Here is a 19,568-nt window from a genome sequence, read left to right on the forward strand (position 1 = left end):
TTTTTGGGTTTTTTTTTTCTTTTTAAAAACTGCTCCAAGTCCTTGTTTGCTGGGCAGAGATGCTGTAGTTTCAGCTTCCAGGTTGGCTGTGTGACAGTGTCCATGAAGGTGCTGGACTTTGGGTGACACTCAAGAGAAGCTGCTCAAAAATCAAAACTGCAGGAATTGCTGAAGTCTCTCAGCCTCTCCCTCACCAAAATGCAAAGGAAAAACCAGACATGGTGCAAGTCAGGGGAAGAAGGTGAAGAAAAGCACTTCAAAAGTGCACAGGAGTTAAAATTTCATTTTCTTTATGCCTTCCTCCCCTCTGTACAGTAGCAAAGAGGAGACAAAGGGAAAGGAGCAGCAGGGTTCAGTGGAAGGCAGAAGGTTCCCAATGGGCTCACCGATGGCTCAGTGCTGCTGGGTGGGGGACTTGGTGCTTCACTGCTGCTTGGTTTTAAGGGATAATCTCTGTATCAACTTGTAAAGGAGACCAAAGTGCTGCAAACAGAAGGGAAAAAAAGTCACCATGACAGTTCTGAACACACAGCTTGGCAGAAGGCTTAAAACAACAGCAGTAAATGCAGTGCCTTGTTTGCATCAACCACTCATCCTGGAGATGGAGTGGGACTTGATGGATGAGGAATTATGACAAGGAAGCCAAGTTATACAGAAAATGATGGCTTACAGAAGTGTTTGTGCAGGTCTGTACCACCTCACTGTGAAGATGTGTTAAAGATTGTTTAAATTTTTATTTTTAAGGCAATTCTGTTCCTTCTGAAGGCGAGGAGAAAGCTTCAGATTTCAACACATGCAGGTTCCTGGTCTCTATAGAAACACTGCTGCCAGCAGATCCAAGAAGGTAAAAATGAACCAGGCAAACAGACATTCCCACCAATTCACAATTCTTTAACTGGATCCTCTCTTTTACCATTTCCCCAATGACTTAGAAATTTACTTAATTCCTCTTTTGATTTTGCTGTGGTTGATTGTGTTTTGATTTGATATTTGACAGATGTAACAAGACCCAGGCTTCAAATAATTTCAAATTCAAATAACAGAACTAATAAAGATAGCTAATAGAAATCAAAGTATGTTTTAAATGCTTGTGGTTTCCCTAAACAAATAATAGACACACGAAGTGATCAAAATTGAGAGTGACCTAAAAAGCTTTCCTTTCATGAACCCAGGCAGGAACAAAGCCTTGCTCACACTGTCTTGGTTAACACTGACACAAAAATTACATTTAATTTGGCTGTATTATTTCTGGTTTCATTGAAAAAAGAAAGCAAAACTCTGAAGATGCATTTCTAAGCTGCATCCCAAGTTCAGATATTTCCTAATAGTACAAGCTACAAATCTTTGAATTACCAAGGTAAAATTTGTTGTAAAGTTTCAGTTTGGAGCCAAACTAGGTTTAGCAAGTGAGTTATGCATGTCCTTAAGTACAAGAAACAGCTCTAAAAACCAAGTTTGCATTAGAATGGCAAGAGATTGCCTACAGCACAGGTAAGTGGTATTATTATTCCAGCTTTAGTGCTGGCACTGTGTGAATTTCTGGATCTAACTTGTTTTAGAAGGAAAATAATCCATCAGTGTCTCTTACCTGCACTGCAACATAGGCAACACCAAGGTAGGCTGCAATGCAGACAGCCAGGAGCAGGTCAAAGATTGCTGGCTTGACCCTGGAATAAGGAAAAGGGAACATGAAATTGCTGCAGCAGCTCCTGCCAGGGGATGAGACAACAGCCCAGCATGCCCAAAGGAATTCCATACCTGTATGCATTCATCACCTGCTTCAGCTGGTCATAGAAAACAAACTCAGGGTCCCTGTGCAAAGGAGAAATTTGTTCAGATTTTGCTGCATTTCTTGACCCTGCAGTCAGGACAGCTCAGAGCTGTTCCCAAGTTCACCCAACCAGGCAAGCATGACCACCCCCCACACTGGTTTTGAGCTGGTTTTAGTCATCAGGACTTTGTTTTCCTACTCTCAGGAGCCCCAGGACACAATTCAGAACTCATGCTGGTGTTCAGCTGTCTCCAAAGAGGCTGAACATGAAAGATTCCTCCCTCTGTTCACCAAAACAGCTTCAGCCTGAGCAGGTTCCACAGGATGGAGGCTGCCTTTTTGTAATAACTAAAAATTAACCTTCTCCTGCTCTCAGAGTGGGAACAGTGGAACCAAAACAGTTTAAAACCAAGCTTTTCAGACAGAGGGAGCTGCTGTGCCTTGTTCCTGTGCTGTGAGGAATCACAAGCAGCTTTCTCTGGGAGAACACCAAGCATGAACCAAAACTGACAGGAGAGCAGAAAAGAACAAAGCTGCATGTCAAGAAACCAGGAAAGCTGCAGCTCAGAGACAAAATTCTGTCCAGGGGGAAGCCAGTTTGCATGTCCTGGCTGTTTTTTCATGTTTTTTCTCACCGTTTGTCTGCCTTCACGTGGTGCTGCTTGACATCCTTCAGGTAACGTCCCATGTAATATTCTAAGGTGTTGAGGAAGGTGCTGTCCTTATCAATCAGCTGGGCAGCCCTGGGCTGGCTGCTCAGCCAGTCCATCACTGATTCCAGCTGCTCCTGCTGGATTTCCTGCAAAAAAATACCACCAGAGAAAGGGAGTCAATCCCACATCAGAGCTTTCTCCCAGAATCTAGGTTATAAAAACAATGCACTGTGCTTACCATCTGATCTGTGAAGATCTGCATATCTGCAGGTGCTCCCTGCAGGGGAAAATGGAAAAAAGAATTAAAAAAGAATTAACTCAGGTTGTTGTTGAGCTTGGCTGGGCAGGACAAGTCTGGCCAGCACTGCCACAGTGAGCATCTCTTACCTTTTCTGTTAGATTGTAGATGACCCTTGTCAAAGCCTCAGCAATGATCTGAGTATTCCTGGTCAGTGCTTTAGTGTCTATTCGTGCCCTAAAGCAGAAGAGGGAATCATGAACCTACCAACGGCATCACTCCCTCCACAAACATCCCCTTTTCACTGAGCCTGAACACAGAGCCCAACTCCACCATTTTCCAGCTGCACCCTGACCACCAGAACAGCACAAACAGTTGTGAGGCCAGGTTTTTGGGCTGGATTTTGGAGCCCCTCACCTCCTGTCCATGATGCTGTTGCGCAGGCTGTCCCTGTGGCTCTCCAGGTGGGAGATGGTGAACGCGGGCAGGCGCCGGATGGCGAAGCGCTCGTGCTCCCACGCCAGCATGTCCTCTGCCAGGTTGATCTTCTTGTGCACCATGGAGAACTTCACCTCTGGGAACTGGTTGGCAACAACCTGAGGACAATGGGAACACCATTCAGGGTGTGGTGAAATCACATTCAGGGGTGCTGCCCACTGCAGAGTCCCACCCTGCACTGCCCCATCTGCCTACACCCACTTCTGTGTGCTCCAGAACATAAGGAGCAGTTATTGATATTATTAAAGCTGGATTTTCAGGGCAAAAAGAGCTGTTTTAATGTCTGTACAGACTGTGGCATGAGGATTTGTCTGCACTTCAAGTGATGCTAAATAACACATGAATTATTTAATAGCACACCTTTCTTCCTATCTTCCTTCCTCTCATGGAGAGCTGTATAGTAAGTCCCAAATTCCCAGGAATTTTTCCTTACCATCTCCAGTTCTCTCAGAAATGCATGCTGCAAGGTGCCCTCCTTGGGAGGCTTTGAGACATGAAGATGAAGGCTATTGCCTCTGCCCAGGGTGTCAAGGCAGAGAACAAATGCTACATTGTCCTGCAGCAGGCTGGAATCTGGAACAGAAAAATCCAAATTTTTATTGCTATGTCTTGTGCTGGGATTTCCACCTCCCTAAAAAAGCAAGGATTCTCACAGGAGAGCTGGTTAATTATAAACTTTCAACACAACCAGCCCCTTACTCACCAGTGTGGTCCAAATTATCCTCCAGCCACCTCTTAGTTCCTTGATAATTAAACTTGCCACCTCCAGATGCAAAGAACAGCAAGTTATACCTGCCCATCAAAGAAGAAAAAAGGTTAGCATGCTGCACTCCAAGAATTCCTGCACTCAGGAACTGGAATTGCACTCAGGAATTCCTGCACTTGGAGGTGTGCTGAAATCACAGCCACAAAGCAAACTGGCCATCCCCACTTCCCACATGGCACATACTCAGGAGAAATTAAAATTGAGGAGTTCCCAGTGCTTGAGGATGGAATCTGCTCCCCACATCATCCCCTCCACATGTCAGCTACACAGATTTAACCCCAAACAGAGCAGCTCCTCACCCAGCATGGGTCCTCCTGTAGGTGTAGAGCCGAGAGAACAGCCTGGCCAGTTCCAGCAGCACTGAGATCCCACTGCCATTGGAGTCAGCCCCGTGGGACAGCCACTGCAGGGTGAGGTGGGACAGACACAAGGTGACACAGCTGCACTGGCTCTCAGCCACCAGAACAGCTGCAGGACAGCACTGGGCTCCACTTGTAACTGCCCCACAGCCTTAAGGCCAAGGAAAGACACAGAAACTGCCCCACAGCCTTAAGGCAGAGGGAAAAAGGATAGGAAGAGAGAGCTGCAGGAAAAAAATACTCACTGGAGCCACTCCAAAGGAATCATAGTGGGCAACTATCACAACAGTGGGCAGGTCTTCTCCACCCAGCCCTGTCAGCCTTCCCTGCAGAGGAAAGAGAGCATGGTCAGTCCCCATCAGCTCCTGTGTGTCAGTACAAGGACAGTCTGACTTCTACATTCCTGCTGAGTCTGCTGTGGCCTCAGCTGTGAGGACTTCAGACACCTGGCTGAGACTCCCCTCATAAAATATCTGATAAAATCCCAATCAAAGAAGTCACCTCATCCATCCACAACTCACCTCCACACTGGGGATGAGCCAGTCATTGATAGCTTTGCTTTGAGCCCCACTGGTCACCATCTGGAAGCCATTGGCAGTCGCTGTGTGCAGCAGAACTGAAATAAAAATACCAAAAAAACCCCATAATGTACACCTGGGGATGTTTCATCCCTTCCTTTCCCCTGCTAACTGAGCTTTGGAGAGACCAGCTTTAAACCACTGAAGCCCTCTCAGTTGTCACTGGTGTTTATGCAATGACACAGAATCTTGGTGCTTTTTCATTCTGTCCCAAAATTCCAGTGTTTTTTGGCTGGTCAAAAACTTTTCCCCACCAGTGCTAAAATTAGTCATAAGCAGCAGATAAATAAGACAGTTATATTATTTACATGGAAGCTTCAAACTGACTTGTGGTCAGACAAAAAGCTTCAGATTCTACCAACACACCATCATCACTTAACATTTTCAATGTTGATTTAACCTAGTTTTGATTTCTGCCTTACTTGAAACAGGGTGAAACTGAGAACTTCCTGCAACTGCATATCCAAATATAGTCAATTAATGTTTTCTTATCCTGTGCTTTTCTTCCACTGAATCTCTAAACACTTTGACAAAGACAGAATAAACACAAAGGTGACAGAACACTGCTTCATGGTGCACATCAGACTCCTCCCAGGGGTGGGAACAGCCCTGTCTTCCTCAAAACTTGTTTCTCCTTGCCAGAACTCACCTTCTGCAGCTGAGGCAGAACCCTGTGATGCAGAAGCAGCCCGTGTTTGTTCATAGATAGACAGCAGCTCCTCATCCTCCACTGCAAAGTAGACTGGCACAATGGTTTCCATAGCAAGCATTTCTGGCTCTATCTCCATGAATTGCTGAAGATTTAAGTGAGACACAAACTTAACATCTGCTAAACACAAGAGGTGTCCCTATGATATTTTATGAAAAATCTTTTTATTAAGATTTTTTCTCCTGAGAATCTAAGAAGCCTCAGAAAGGAAATTTAAACAATGATTATCTGCTGCTATAAAATGCAACAAGTGCATCTTTGATTGGTCTCATGTGGTTGTTTTTAATTAATGGCCGATCACAGTCCAGCTGTCTCAAACTATCTGGTCAGTCACAAGATTTTATTATTTCATTATTTTCTATTCCTTGCTAGCCTTCCGATGAAATCCTTTCTTCTATTCTTTTAGTATAGTTTTAATATAATATATATCATAAAATAATAAATCAGCCTTCTGAAACAAAAAGTCAAAATTCTCATCTCTTTCCTCATCCTGGGACCCCTGTGAGCACCACCACAAATGGTGACCCTGAGTGAGGAACATTCCTTTTCCCTTTTCCCTAGTCCAGTCTCGGACTCTCTGGTCAGTCACAAGATTTTATTATCATTCTTTTCTATTCCTTTCATGCCTTCTGACGAAATCCTTTCTTCTATTCTTTTAGTATAGTTCTAATATATAATTTTCTTTTAATATAATATATATAATAAAATAATAAATCAGCCTTCTGAAGCAAAGCCAAAATTCTCATCTCTTCCCTCATCTTGGGACCCCTGCAAGCACCACCACAGAGAGTGGTCAAGAAAAAATCAACAACCAAAGCAGAGAGAGAAGTTTTGAAATTAGAATACGATCTTCCAACCCTGCAGCAACCAAGCTTCCCTCCAACACACCTCCCATGGGAAGGGAAAGAAAACTTTTTTGCTTACCCTCACCACATCCTGGGGGACAGAGGAGATGGATTTTGGCAGGATGATGACCACAGCCCCAGCTGACTGGCGCAGAGCCTTCTGGTACTGCTCGTAGGAGAAGTCCACCAGCCTCATCATGACGCAGCGGCGGCTCAGCACGTCCGCCTCCACGGTGCGCGCCTCCGTGTTGAGCACGGCGCTCCTGGTGCCTGCCAGCAGGGAAAGCAGGAGGGCTGATAAGGAACTGCATCCCAACCCCCTTGATCCAGCCTGCCTCCTGCTCAGAATGCTCCTAGGGAAAGTCTGAGGGGCTGCAGAGAGGCCAGAAGCTGCAGAAAGGTGAGTTCGCCTGCTTGTCCGAGGCAGAGATGGAGCAGAGGTCTGTGGGTTTTCTTGTGCAGCACATCCTGCCAGACCCCTTGTTCCACACCCCACAGCCTCACCTTCCAGTCTACATCCTGCCAGACCCCTTGTTCCATGCCCCACACCTTCACCTTCCAGTCTAAATCCTGCCAAACCCCCCTTGTTCTACACCCTACAACTTCACCTTCCAGTCTAAATCTTACCAGACCCCTCGTTCCATGTCCTACAGCTTCACCCTCCAGCTTAAATCCTGCCAGACCCTCCTTGTTCCACACCCCAGAGCTTCACCTTCCAGCCTAAATCATCAACACAACACTCAGCTTACCTGTCTGCTCACCTGCACCTGATAATCAACACACCTGGACACAGCCTGGCCTCCCCAGAGCCTCCCCCAGCTGGAGGATTGAGCTGCAGAAGCCCCTGATGAAAGGACACCAGCCTGCCCCATGTCACCCTGAGGACACCAGAGTGCCCCAGGTAACCCCAAGGAAGGTTCTGGAAGAGCAGGCTGCTCCTCAGGGCTCGCCCTCTCCTGCTCTCAGTTGCAGCAGATCAAATCCCCCACTGGAAATGCAATCCCCTGGGAGCACAGCAGTCTTGCCAGAAGCTGCTGCATTCCCCAAGGGAAGGCCAAAAGGACATCTTGTGAAATTAGAGAGGGTCAAATCCACCCTGTAAGTTATAATTCAGTTTATTCTTCTGGAATTCTGGCACCTCCACTGGAGATCTCATCATTCTGGGTCCTCACACAGGGACAGACAAGGTGCTCCAGCCTCAGTCAAACAGGAACTTTGCTAAAAACTAGATTTAAACCTGGCTTAGTTTAACTCTAACATTAGTTTGGTCTTGTCAAAGGTCAGAGAAATACCTAAACAAGAAAAATTTGCATTTCCCCTGCACATTATCAGTGAGGGCCACACACCCAGAAACAGGCCAGGCACAATGTGAATTCTCCCCACAGAGCTCTGACACTAAACAAATAAATATTAACAGCACCTCCACTCCAACCAGAGAAAAACAATTGAAAATGAGGATAATCCCTCCACCATTCCCACAGGAATGATGTGTAAACACAGCAACGTGTGCACCTAAAGTTCTGCTCTCTCTGACATCTAAACAGAGCAGACACAACAGTATTTTCCTGACAGGTTGAATTTCTGTAGTTTCTCTACAAAGAGCTGTGTGTAAATGTAAAAATCTCATTCACAAACTAAAGAATTCTCATTCTATCAGTATTAGAGGAAGTCCAAGCTTATTCTTAAATTGCTGCATGAGTGATGCTGACAGAAAACTCTTCCCTCTGCAAGAGGAGGCTGAGCAGCAACCTGTTACTTGGTATTTTTGGAAATAAATACAAGAATCTGGAACAACAAACGAGCTCAGTTGGTCAGAGCATGGTGCTAGTAACACCAAGTTTAAGGGTTTGATCCCTCTGTGGGTAATTCCCTCTGAGAGTTGGACTTCTTGTGGGTCCCTTCCAATTCAGACTGCTCTGAAATGCAGCTTTTATCCTGAAAGACATCTCAGAACACACAGGGAACAGGAACAGCAGCAGGAAGGAACAAAGGAAATAGCCCACCAAGCTAAAAGGCTCCAGGAAAGGAAACAGCAGAAAAAGTAAACTGGAAGCATCTTAAAAAAATAACACCTGGCTTTTCAAGAGGTCACAAAATTGTGAGCAGTTGGCTGGAGGGGACATTCAGGCAAGCAAAGAGAAAGGCAGCTGAATCAGATCCCTGCTAAGGCTGTCAGCAAACAACTCCCAGCATCTGAGGAAAGAAAGAGAGAGCCCTACCCCCATGCAGGGCCTGCCCTGGAGCTCCTGAGGCTGTCAGAGCCCTCAAGGTGTGGACACGTTCTGAGAAACTGTGATGGAAGAACCCAGAATTAATTCCATTTATTTAGAAGCCAGCAGAAGCATGAAGTGTTTAAGAAGTACACAGGCACAGCTGCAATTCATATCTCCTATATTTGAACTTATTAAGACCTGAAAGAATGAGAGATGGTGTCTCATGGACAGCACAAATGAAAAGTGAGGCTGTTAATTGTTAAATCTACAGGAAGAGTCACTCACAGACAGAACACATGCCCTGGTCTGGAATAAAATCTCTACACAAGACCCAGAAATAACCTTTGATTCTGGGTTTGTGGGCACACAGGGGAGGAGGCTGAGGGCTGCAGCACCTCAAGGACTCCAGCACAGGGCGTGTCTCTGACCCAGAGAAAGGTGTTGCACAACCAGCAGGCTGCAAGTGAGAGAACAGAGGAAGTAAAGGTCAGCTGTAACACGGGGGGGAGGATGGGCTCTGAAATGGAGCCACTGGAGCAACATGGAGCTGAGGATGAAGAGCAGAAAGGAATCAACCTGTCAATAAAAGACTCAAAGGCAAAAGGACAAAGCTGAGCTCACACCCGAGTTTACCACAATGCAGGAGCCCAGAACACAGAGCCCACAGACCGGGGCTCCTTAGCTACCTCTGGGTCACCTCCATGGAGCTCCAGCCCCTGTCCCGCTCGTACCGAGCCCGGGCAGTGAGACCCGGCCAGCGGGGCCCTCTGGGCAGTGAGACCCGGCCGGACCGAGCCCTCTGGGCAGTGAGACCCGGCCGGACCGGGCCCTTGGGCAGTGAGACCCGGCCGGACCGGGCCCTTGGGCAGTGAGACCCCCGCCCCTGGACCCGGCCGGACCGGGCCCTTGGGCAGTGAGACCCGGCCGGACCGGGCCCTTGGGCAGTGAGACCCCCGCCCCTGGACCCGGCCGGACCGGGCTCTCCGGGCAGTGAGACCCGGCCGGACCCGGGGTCCTCCTGCGGCCTCCCCCGCGCCTGGGCCCGGCCGCTGCCGCCTCCCAGAGCCCCCCAAGCCCTCCCCGAGGCCGGGCCGCCCTGCCCAGGGGTCCCCCCCGAGCTCGGGGCTCCCCACGGCCCCACCAGCCCTGAGGGAGCCGCTGCCGGCAGCACCGGGCCCGGCCGGGCCGAGCCGTTCCTCACCGTAGGGCTGCCCGCCCAGCTCATACTGCTGCATGCGGTAGACCGTGAACTCGTGCGCGGCCTCGGCGGCGGGCGGCGGCCCCAGCAGCAGGAGCACGGCGGGCACGAAGAGCAGGACGCTGAGCGGGAGGCATGAGGCCTTGAGCACCGACTCCAGCACCTCGCCCGCCTCCTCCAGCATCGCCGCGGCCCCGGCCCGCACTGCGGCCTGCTCGGCACGCACGGCGCGCCCCGCGCCGCACACCGGGACCCGTAGTTCGCTGGCGGCCGCGAGGGGCGCTGGGAGTTGTAGTCGCGTAGGCCTCGTGCGGGCCGCGGTGCCGCCACGCCTTGGCCTGCAGGGGGCGCCCTTATCCCGGCCTGGTGCTCCCGAGCGCCCCCCAGCGGATGGGATGGGATAATGGGATGAAATGGGATCCATGGGATGGGATCAATGGGATGGGGCAGGATCCATGGGATGGGATGGGATCCATGGGATGGGTATGATGGGATGGGATCCATGGGATAATGGGATGAAATGGGATCCATGGGATGGGATGTGATCCATGGGATGGGATGGAATGGGATCCATTAGATGGGATCCATGGGATGGGATTAATGGGATGGGGCAGGATCTATAGGATGGGATGGGATCCATGGGATGGGATGGGATGGGATCCATGGGATGGGATGGGATCCATAGAATGGGATAGGACAGGATGCATGGGATGGGATAGGATCCATGGGATGGGATGAACAGGATGGAGCGGGATGGGATGAATGGGACAGGACAGGATGGGATGAACAGGACCTGTTGCCCCCTGAGCAGGGCAATCCCCCTGTCCCAAGAACAGGAGGGCAGCTCCAGTTGTCCCCAGACTACAAAAACATCCCCAGGCAGTACCTGGCCTCCAGAGGAAAAAAAAATCAAAGCAAATCACCCCAAGGCTTTCTGATTACCCTGATTTATTAATGCAAAACAAATGAGCTGCACGCTCAGCTCCTGCAGAGGGGCTGGGCCAGCACTGTGAGTCCCCAGTGCTTCTGTGTCCTTCTGGCACGGTGAGAGGAGGCATTTGAGTGCTGCTCTGGTTATTCCCCACATGGGAGAACAGAAGAGCAGTGTGGTAGATAGGGACAGAGCAGGGATCTGAGGCACAAACTGGCCGTGTCTTCAGGCTCAGGATGGCACCAGGCTCCGCAGTCCCCCCTTTGTCCATGTCAGTGCCAGCCCTGTCACTGCAGCTCAGTCACAGCATTTGTCCTGGCTCAGTGCCCAGTCTGCACCCTGGGGAGAGTCTGGGCTGTGGCTGCAGCTCTCTGCCATCCTCAGGCTGGGCAGGACATCAATCTTGCATTCCTTCCCAGCAGCTGTGCCCATTACAGAAGATCCAAAAGAATTCCAAAGCCTTGAAAGGGCCACCTGGTTGGGGAAATCCATCCTATGGGGCAAAACACCCTCAGGTGGGCAGCTACAGCACCTCTGCACACCCAAAGCTCACACACAGAACCTGAGCACTGCAGCTGTCCCAGCACAGCATCCATCCCAAAATGTCCCTGTGTCTTTCACTCAATTCAAGGAGCAATTCCTGTCCCTGTGCTGCTCCAGTCTGATCGTGCAGTTCACAACTGCTCAGCCTTGCTACAGCCCTGCCAGGCCAGGAGCAGCCCCATGAGCTCCTGGGGGGCTGTCTGGCACCTCTTTTCCCCTCACAGGCTGGGCAGATTGCTCATCATGCTGGAGTTGCTGGACAGAGGCGCCCTGGGCCGAGCGCTCTGGGCCGTGGGGCCTCGGAAGCTGTCCCGGCAGCGCAGGGAGCTCTCTGTGGAGGAACCAGAGTTGATGTCCGAGATGGCCACGCAGCTGCCAGGCCTGCAGAGCCCAGCCCTGACACAGCAGCAGCACAGCAGGCTGCCCACGGCCCGGCGAACCTCCACGCTGCGCAGCGAGTAAATGACGGGGTTGACCCCCGAGTTGAGCAGCGCCAGAGCCAGGGTCCAGTCCAGGCTGCGCAGGTGGTTGCAGGCCCCGGTGTCACAGAACACATCCAAGAGCAGCAGCACAAAGAGAGGGCTCCAGCACACGATGAAAGCCCCCAGGATCATCAGCACCGTCTTCAGCAAGCGCAGCGAGCGCCGGCGGCCATTCCGCGAGCAGCTTTGCCTGGAGCTGGCCTGCACCAGGAGGAAGATGGAGATGTAGAGCCCGATGATCCCCAGGAGGATCACACTGAACATCACCACGGAAAACAGGATATAATTCTTGGAGTAGAGCGGCAGGAGCACGGAGCAGGCCTGGAAATCACAGAGACAGTTCCACCCCAGCATGGGGAGCAGGCCGATGGCGAGGGCCAGCAGCCAGCAGGCCGCGATGAGGCCGCGCAGCCGCAGCGTCTTGCTGGCCTCGCTCTCCGCGATGGGCCTCACCATGGCGCCGTAGCGCTCCACCGCCGTCACCAGCAGGCTGAAGGTGGAGGCCGCCAAAGCCACGAAGAGGATGCCCTCCCTGAGGAACCAGAGCTGAGGGGACAGCTGGAAGGTCTTGCTGCCCGACAGGCAGAGGTTGCAGAGGTAGGCGATGCCCGCCAGGAGGTCGCTGAGGGTGATGCTGGCGATGCAGGAGTAGACCCAGCGGCGGCCCCGCAGGCAGCGCAGCACGGCCAGCAGCACCAGCAGGTTCTCCACGATGATGAGGCAGCTGATGACGGCGAAGGCCGTGCGCAGAGGCCCCATGCCCTCGTCGGCGGAGTGGCGCTTGCTGAGCTTGCCCGTGAAGTTGTAGTGCTGCAGGATGATGTTGATGTTCCCGGCGGCAGCCAGCTGCAGGCAGGAGGCTTTGGGGGTGTGCAGGTGAGCAGAGTCCAGGGGAAGGTGGAGGGAGCGATTCACCAGCCAGTCCAGCACTGGAGCAGCCATCTTCTGAGCCTGGGTCTGCACTCAGGGGGTGCTCGATGGAGGAAGGGTCAGGTGAGGCTTGGAGCAGAGCAGATGCTCTGTTTGAGGGCTGCAGCCAGCCCTGCTCAGCAGAGGGGAGAGTCAGAGCTTTGTCTGCCAGCCCTGCAGCACTGAAAGAGCAAGGGGAGAGGAGGGTGAGGTGTTTTGTAAGTCCACCCATGAGCATGGGCTTCCTGTTGTTTAATAAAGTTTCCTGTTGTGACTGCCACTATTGACATCTCTTCTAACAACTGTCATCATTTCTTGGTAAGGGTCTGGTTATTCTGAGCTTTGCTGTGGTTGTGAAGGTGTGACATGGGTGAAGAAACGTGCCAGGGTTGGAGCAGGCTGTGTCAAACAGGGACAACGCCTTGATGGGTGGGGTCTGGGAGCCAGAACAGATCCCAGTGCTGGTAAGAGCGCCCAGACAGCTCAAGACACAAAATGCTTTGCTTGCAGAGCCTGGCAGAGAGCCACTGCCTGTTCCTCAGCTGCCCTGTGCTCAGATCATCCCTCTTCCCCCTTCAGGAGGAAGATCCATGCTGTCACTCCCTGTGCCCAGCTCCTGCCACACTCTCAGAACACATCCAGCCCTGTCTGTGCAGCTCCTGGCACCTGTGGGGCTGCAGCTGAGCCTCAGCCCCTCCACTCCAAAGCAATCCAGCTGCTCCAAGCTGAGCACGTGCCCTGACACTGCAGCTACACCTTCAACTCACCAAGCACCTGCTAGAGATGGGTCAGGATCCTCCCACAGGCAGGGAAGGAGGCAAAAAGCTGCTGCTTCCCACCTTTGAGGTGCTGAGACCAGAACCAAGGAACCATAGCATGGCTGAAATGTTCATTTCCAGCATTGGCCTAATTCCTTATTGTTTGCAAAACTCAACAGGAGAGCCTTGGAACGTGCTATTCCCAACTGTGGATGTGAATTTGCCCTTGCACTCACCTGCCATGGCTTGTGGGAGGCTCTTGCTGTCCCAAGGAGGTTCAGCAATGCTCTCCAGCTCCTTGCCTGAGGCCCAGCACGGTGCAGGTAGTGGGGACAGCTCCTCGTGCAAAACAAGTGAGGCTTCTACCTACCAAAATGAAAAAAGGGGAAGTTACACCATCAACCACATTTCTGTGCTGGGTGGACCCCACCCAAATCAGCTGCAGAGTGGCAGAGATGAAAGAAAAGCAGAGCACCCTTTAAATCAGGGTCTCAGAGTCCTTGGGCTCTCACTCCAGACTGCCAGGGAGCCATGGAAATGTCACCAAGATGAGAGAAAAGAGCGGGAGCTGTCCAGGGAGCCCTTGGACTGATCCCAGCCTGGATGGCAGCACAGACAACTGGAAACTGCAAAGGTGGCTCCTGCAGAATGCCACGTGCAAGCAAGAGTGGTTCTCATCAAAAGCTGAGGGCTCCATCCTCCACCCTCACCCTTTCAGCTGAGGCTTTGGCCTTTCCTATCAGCAGAGTGGAAAGAAAGTCACACTGATAAGGTCAGCAGATGACCCCAGATTGAAGGAGAGGAAATCAGCAGGAAGGCCGAGCCACGAGTGCAGGGCTGCACGTTCAGCACCAGGAGATTGCCCCCAAATTCCGCCCAAATCTGGAATCCAAAGGGTCAGTGAGACCCTGGCACATCACCCCTGAGAGCTTTGCTTTTTCCTCAGGGGGAACCTCCAGCTCATGGGTCTGTTCAGGACAGAGCTGGTGGAATGTGGGAAGTGGATTTGTAGGGAGTTTTTAGGGTTTGGTTTTGGGAAATGGGCTTGTAGAGAGTTTTTAGGGCTTGATAGAAAGTTCTGCATCTCTGGGTCTGGATCTGGGTAATCTCTGGGTCAGGAAAAGGGTATTGTCCAACAGTGGAATGTTCCTGGGGCTCTAAGTAGCTTCTCCAAGGGCTGGCAATGTTTGAGTCTCAGGGATTCCTGAGAGATCTGTGGAGAGGATGGGACTGGGGCAGACAAACCCTTCTGCCCGTGGCAGATGAGCTGCTGGGACAGCTTGACCCCCTCACTCTTCTCTGGACCAGCAAAACATGGAAGGATCTTCCTAAAAAATGCCCCTTCCACAAACACATCCATGACTGGGGGCTGATGGGGTCTGAGCCCCCACATGAAGAAGAATTCCTGCTCTGTCTCATCCCCATTGCTCTCTGCAGCCACAGCCTGAGCTGGATCTTGGCCCTTCTCCCCTGCTGCCATCCCAGTTCAGATGTTCTTTCTTTGAAGCCAAGTGGGGCAGGGGAGGGACACCCCCTCCTGCAACATTTCTCATCTTTTCCCTTCAAATCAGAGCCAGAATCTGCCTGAAACTGCTTGACACTGTCAGAAACTGCCTGAAACTGTCTGGTGGCTCCTTGTGCTGGGCTGGGAAGGGTCAGGGGACACACAGGGGACACCTGAATCCCTGTGGATCTCTCCAGCTCCATGCCTAAAGCAGGTATTGATGGATGAGGCACCTCAGCATCCCTGACACCCTCCAGAGGACAACAGGAAGGCCAAAACACCTTGGCCTCAGAGAGAGGAACTTGTCTGCACTCAGGGAAGAGCAGGAGAGCAGCTCAGCTCCCTGTGCCCATGGCCTGTCCCCCCTGTCCTGGGGCTGCTGCTCCCAGGAAAGTTTCCACCCACAGATTGTGGGGCAGCCACAAGTAACTGCAGGGCAAAAAGAGCAAATTACAAACACAAGATAAAATATCGATGATTCCTCTTGAGGTTTTCCTGCTGTGCTGCTGCACAGTCCTGATTAAAGCTCTTGCTTTCAGATATTAAGATTTAAAATAAGAAACCATGGGTTCAGCTCTGTGGAGAGCTCAGTGTCAGGCTGCACGGCCCCAGCACAGCCCAAGGCATCCACTTGCAGGTGTTTTTGTGCTCCAGGAAGGGTGGAGCAGATTTGGTTTAAAAATGACTGAGCACTCAGTCCTGGCAGTTGGGTGGTTGCACTTCCCCGCTTTGGTCTCTTCTGCTGCACAGAGCATTTCCCACATCCCAGTCCCCAATCTTCTGCCCCCAGAGGAGCCAAGAAGAGCCAGGAAAGCCCCTCTGACCTGGGCTGACCCAAACTCTGCAGATTTGACTTTTCACAGTGCTCAAAACCAGCTGAGCTGTTTGCCCTTTCATTTAAATTGGTGATGGTGAATCTCTGTAGGAAAAGAGGCTCTGCAGAGCATTTCTCAAAGGAAAACAAGAATATGAAAGAGCAAATTTCAGGATTGTCTCCTCAGGACCACATTCACAACTTTAAATGGCCAAGTTTTTCTGATGATTTTTTAAAGTGACTTTTTTCTAGAACCTTACATTTCCTCAGGGCAAAACACATTAAAGAGAAAGTGTGGGAGAATTATGAAATCACACCTCAAAACCACCTCTAATCTTGCTTCCAGCACCCCCTGAGGCTGTGACTGTGCTGTGCCAGGCTCTATCTGCCCTGGCATTTCCACCCTGGGCTATATCACCCATCAGTGCCAGTCAGGGGGACGTGGGCACCGAGCTGGCCAGGCCAGAGATGCCCTGATTAACCCAATCAGCCCTTTGCACATGGTTTCCTGGCTGCTGGGCACAGCTGCCTGCAGGCTATAAAAGCAGCTCCTGGCCAGGGGCAAACTCAGGATTGCACCCAAGTGGGCAAAGATGTGCCAGCTTTGGACAATGCCAGCCCTGCTGCTGCTGCTGCTCTGCTGCCCATGGGCCAGTGCCAGTGAGTCAGGGCTGTGCTTTGGGGCTGCTTTGGGGGTCTCAGAAGCCCCTGGCTCATGCTAGGCTGGGTTTCTTTTGCAGGTGCTCTGCGGGGTGAGATTGTGGGGGGCCACGAGGCACGGCCCCACTCGCACCCCTACATGGCATACCTGAAGATAGTAGAGCATGGGTACTGTGGGGGCTTCCTGGTGGCCCCTGACTGGGTGATGTCAGCTGCACACTGCCTGGGGTGAGTATTGATACAGGGGTTTTATCCCTTTTTTTCTCCCCTAGTCTTCCCTGGAGTGATTTTGGAGCAGGTCCCTCCCGTGCTGGGCAGCTCTCTGCACCTGCTTGTAAAATGAGTTATATCAAATGAGGGAGGGAGGGGGTGACACCCAGCCTGATTTCCCCTTTCCCCAGCCTGATTTCCCCTTTCTCCCTCCTTCTGCCATGGCCAGGAACACCACAGTCATCCTGGGGGCTCACGACATCTTCGAACCAGAAAAATCCCAGCAGGTCCGAGGAGTGCTCAAGTACTACGAGCACCCTGAGTACAACCCCATCAGCCAGGCCAACGACATCATGCTGCTGCAGGCAAGGAGTTCTGAGGGTGCAGAGGGGTTGGGGGGCCACCAGGGGCTGGGTAGAGCTTGTCCTGGTTGGGGGCTCCTTCCCCAAAGCTGCTCCTGCCCCAGGTGCTGGAGACTGGGAGGGATCTGGGAAGGAGCCATGGGCAGGGGTTGGAGCCTCGTGTGGCTCTCACAGCAGCTGGCAGAGCCTGCTGGACCCTGCCTACCTCTGCAGAGCAAATATCCTGCTCACAGCCCTCTCTGAACCCCCTCTAGCTGACATCAAAGGCCACTCTCAATGAATACGTGCAGCCCATCCCTCTGCCCAGGACTGGCAGCGACCTCCCCACGGGCACCAAGTGCATGATTGCAGGCTGGGGTCTGATCGACGAGGACAGGATCACCAGCAAGCTCTTTGAGACCCAGGTGTCCATCTACAGCCGCAGGAAATGCAGCCTCTTCTACCCACACCTGAATTCTGGCATGATCTGTGCAGGCAGCTTCCACCAGCTGAGGGATTCCAGCCAGGTAAGGGAGGCCACAGGGGCTGTTCTGGGAGCTGGGGCAGCTCCCAGGGCAGGTGACAAGTGTTTGAGCACAAGGTTTGGCTCTCTGGGTGTGCTGGCACCAGCCACAGGGGTAGAGCTCAGCCCAGTTGGGAAATGGGGCAGGAATGGAGCCCCAGGGCAGGGAGGGAGCAAATCTGTTACCACAGGCAAGAAAAAAAAAATCTGTTGTCTCTAAAATGAACTTTATCTCTCCCCAGGGAGATTCTGGTGGGCCCCTGGTGTGCAATAAGGTGGCACAAGGAGTTGTTTCCTTTGGCCATGATTCCCCACCCGGGGTCTACGCCCGCATCTCCAACTACCTGCCCTGGATCAGGAAAGTCATGAATAAGTAATGGCAGTCAGTGGGAGCATTTCTCCAGCTCTGCTGTGCCCTGGACACTGCAAATCTTCCTTCCTGCCCCTGCTGAAGGCTCAAATCCCTTCTGTCTCCTCAGGAACCCAAATGACTTGGTCAGGGCACCTGAGTGCCCTTCACTGGGTTCTGGGGCTGCTGTCTGTCCCTGCCTGCTGTCTGTCCGCCCTGGCAGGGGCAGAGATGGCCCCAGATGGCACAAAAGGAGGCTGTGCCACAAGAAACCCCACTTCCTTCAGAGATAACCCTGTTCCTGCTTGAACCCTGCTTGCACTTCGAGTAAACTCAAAGCTGCCCCTCCCAGCGTGTGTCGTGTGTTTTTTGTGGCCTTGCCACGGAGAGAAATGTTTAAATCGCATGTTTAATGTTTAAATGTTTAAATCACATGTTTAATGTTTAAATCACATTTAACAGGAGGGAGGCTCTGGCTGCTGCACCTGAGAGGTGCAGAAATCACAGCTCTGCATCCTCAGTCTGTGGCAGAATCAGAAATAAGAGCTAGACTTGCCCTTCTTGGGGTGATGAGTATGGGAATGTGCCTCCTATTGATGGAGTGATAAAACTCTCTTTTGTCCCCTCAAAAAGGAAAGAAGCCCAGAAATTTCTCTTTTCCATTAGGTGAAAAATCCACCTCATAGACCCTGGGGAATTTCACCTCAAATTTAATGATTGCTAATTAGACAGAAGCCAAAAAATCCTGCCTGGGCAATTTACTAGAAAAAGAAGAGAACTAAGAAACTAAAACTAATCACTTTTGTGAGGTGTTTTACCAGGAGCAAGAACCTCTTGCACCTAGCTCAGTTTTCCTCTGTTTGTTATTTTGCCTTTTATTAAATCTTTTTTTTTCCAACACTGCCACAGCAGCCATCCTGCTGATTTTATGCCCCCAAAAGGAGCTGAGCTATCATGGGTGAGTAACAGACCTGCAAGAACTTGTGAGACCTGACTTGAAGAAGCTGCAATTACTGATGGGGAGTAAAACTGCCCAGGTAGGAATGGGCAGAATGATGGGCACAGATCCCTTCACCAACTCCAGTGTGGTGCCACCCTCCTGGGAGCACAGGTAGCAGGGATGTGGGCACCAGCAGTGCCCAGGGCTCTGAGGGCTCCATCTCTGCTCCCTCTGAGCACCCCAGGGCACAGAGCAGCTGCACAGCAAAGTCACAGGGCACTTTTGGGTTTTCTGTGGTTGAGACGACCCCTGAGGTATTAAAAGTCTTTTTTCCCAGCCCTGTGACCAAAGAAGAAGTTGAGATTCCTCAGTTCTGCTTCTCAAAGTTGTTTATTTTCTCTTATCTATTCCATTCTTTCTCTGAGATCTGTCCAGCAGGTTGGGTTGAGACACAGTGCCTGTCCTTGGGGGTGGTGTTAGCTTTTTATACTAAAAACTGTGTGTACTTCATTTACAATAATTTTCCAATACCTATCACCTATGTTAGACAGTCTGCCTCTACTCTAAACCAATTCAGAAGTGCCACCATCCCAGCAGAAGATGAAGGACAAGAAGAAGGAGAAGAAGGACAGGACACACCCAGATTCCTCCATCTTGCCTCCTGAACCCTCAATCTAAATCCCCAAAATTCTGCTTTTTCACCCTGTGACAAATTAACCATCATTCTACTCAAACTCTTATGGCTTGTAAATCCTCACACAAAGTTGGTAATTGTT

General features: G+C 51.4%; 3 protein-coding genes across 3 annotated transcripts; 1 reads left to right on the forward strand and 2 right to left on the reverse strand.

Annotated features, from left to right (window-relative positions):
* NCLN (nicalin) lies at positions 1–10,037 on the reverse strand. Its single transcript, XM_054291197.1, has 15 exons — positions 9,832–10,037; positions 6,497–6,687; positions 5,513–5,657; positions 4,807–4,901; positions 4,531–4,611; positions 4,226–4,329; positions 3,864–3,952; positions 3,594–3,733; positions 3,080–3,258; positions 2,812–2,899; positions 2,663–2,701; positions 2,407–2,570; positions 1,759–1,812; positions 1,589–1,667; positions 1–483 (listed from the first exon to the last, which is right to left on the reverse strand). Exons 1-15 carry the CDS (start codon positions 10,010–10,012, stop codon positions 424–426), a joined length of 1,689 nt encoding a protein of 562 aa, XP_054147172.1. The 5' UTR covers positions 10,013–10,037; the 3' UTR covers positions 1–423.
* Positions 10,038–11,520: 1,483 nt separating this feature from the next.
* S1PR4 (sphingosine-1-phosphate receptor 4) lies at positions 11,521–12,726 on the reverse strand. The gene has a single exon (XM_054291205.1). The coding sequence runs from the start codon at positions 12,724–12,726 to the stop codon at positions 11,521–11,523; it is 1,206 nt and encodes a 401-aa protein (XP_054147180.1).
* A 3,636-nt stretch (positions 12,727–16,362) lies between these two features.
* LOC128947093 (mast cell protease 1A-like) lies at positions 16,363–17,880 on the forward strand. The gene is made up of 5 exons (XM_054291221.1): positions 16,363–16,429; positions 16,510–16,657; positions 16,869–17,004; positions 17,256–17,507; positions 17,746–17,880. Exons 1-5 carry the CDS (start codon positions 16,363–16,365, stop codon positions 17,878–17,880), a joined length of 738 nt encoding a protein of 245 aa, XP_054147196.1.
* The last annotated feature ends 1,688 nt before the right edge of the window (positions 17,881–19,568 follow it).

The sequence above is a fragment of the Melozone crissalis genome, unplaced genomic scaffold (assembly GCF_028551555.1).
Source record: "Melozone crissalis strain CALT ecotype California unplaced genomic scaffold, PUWL_Pcris_2 ptg000088l_1, whole genome shotgun sequence".
Taxonomy (NCBI): domain Eukaryota; kingdom Metazoa; phylum Chordata; class Aves; order Passeriformes; family Passerellidae; genus Melozone; species Melozone crissalis.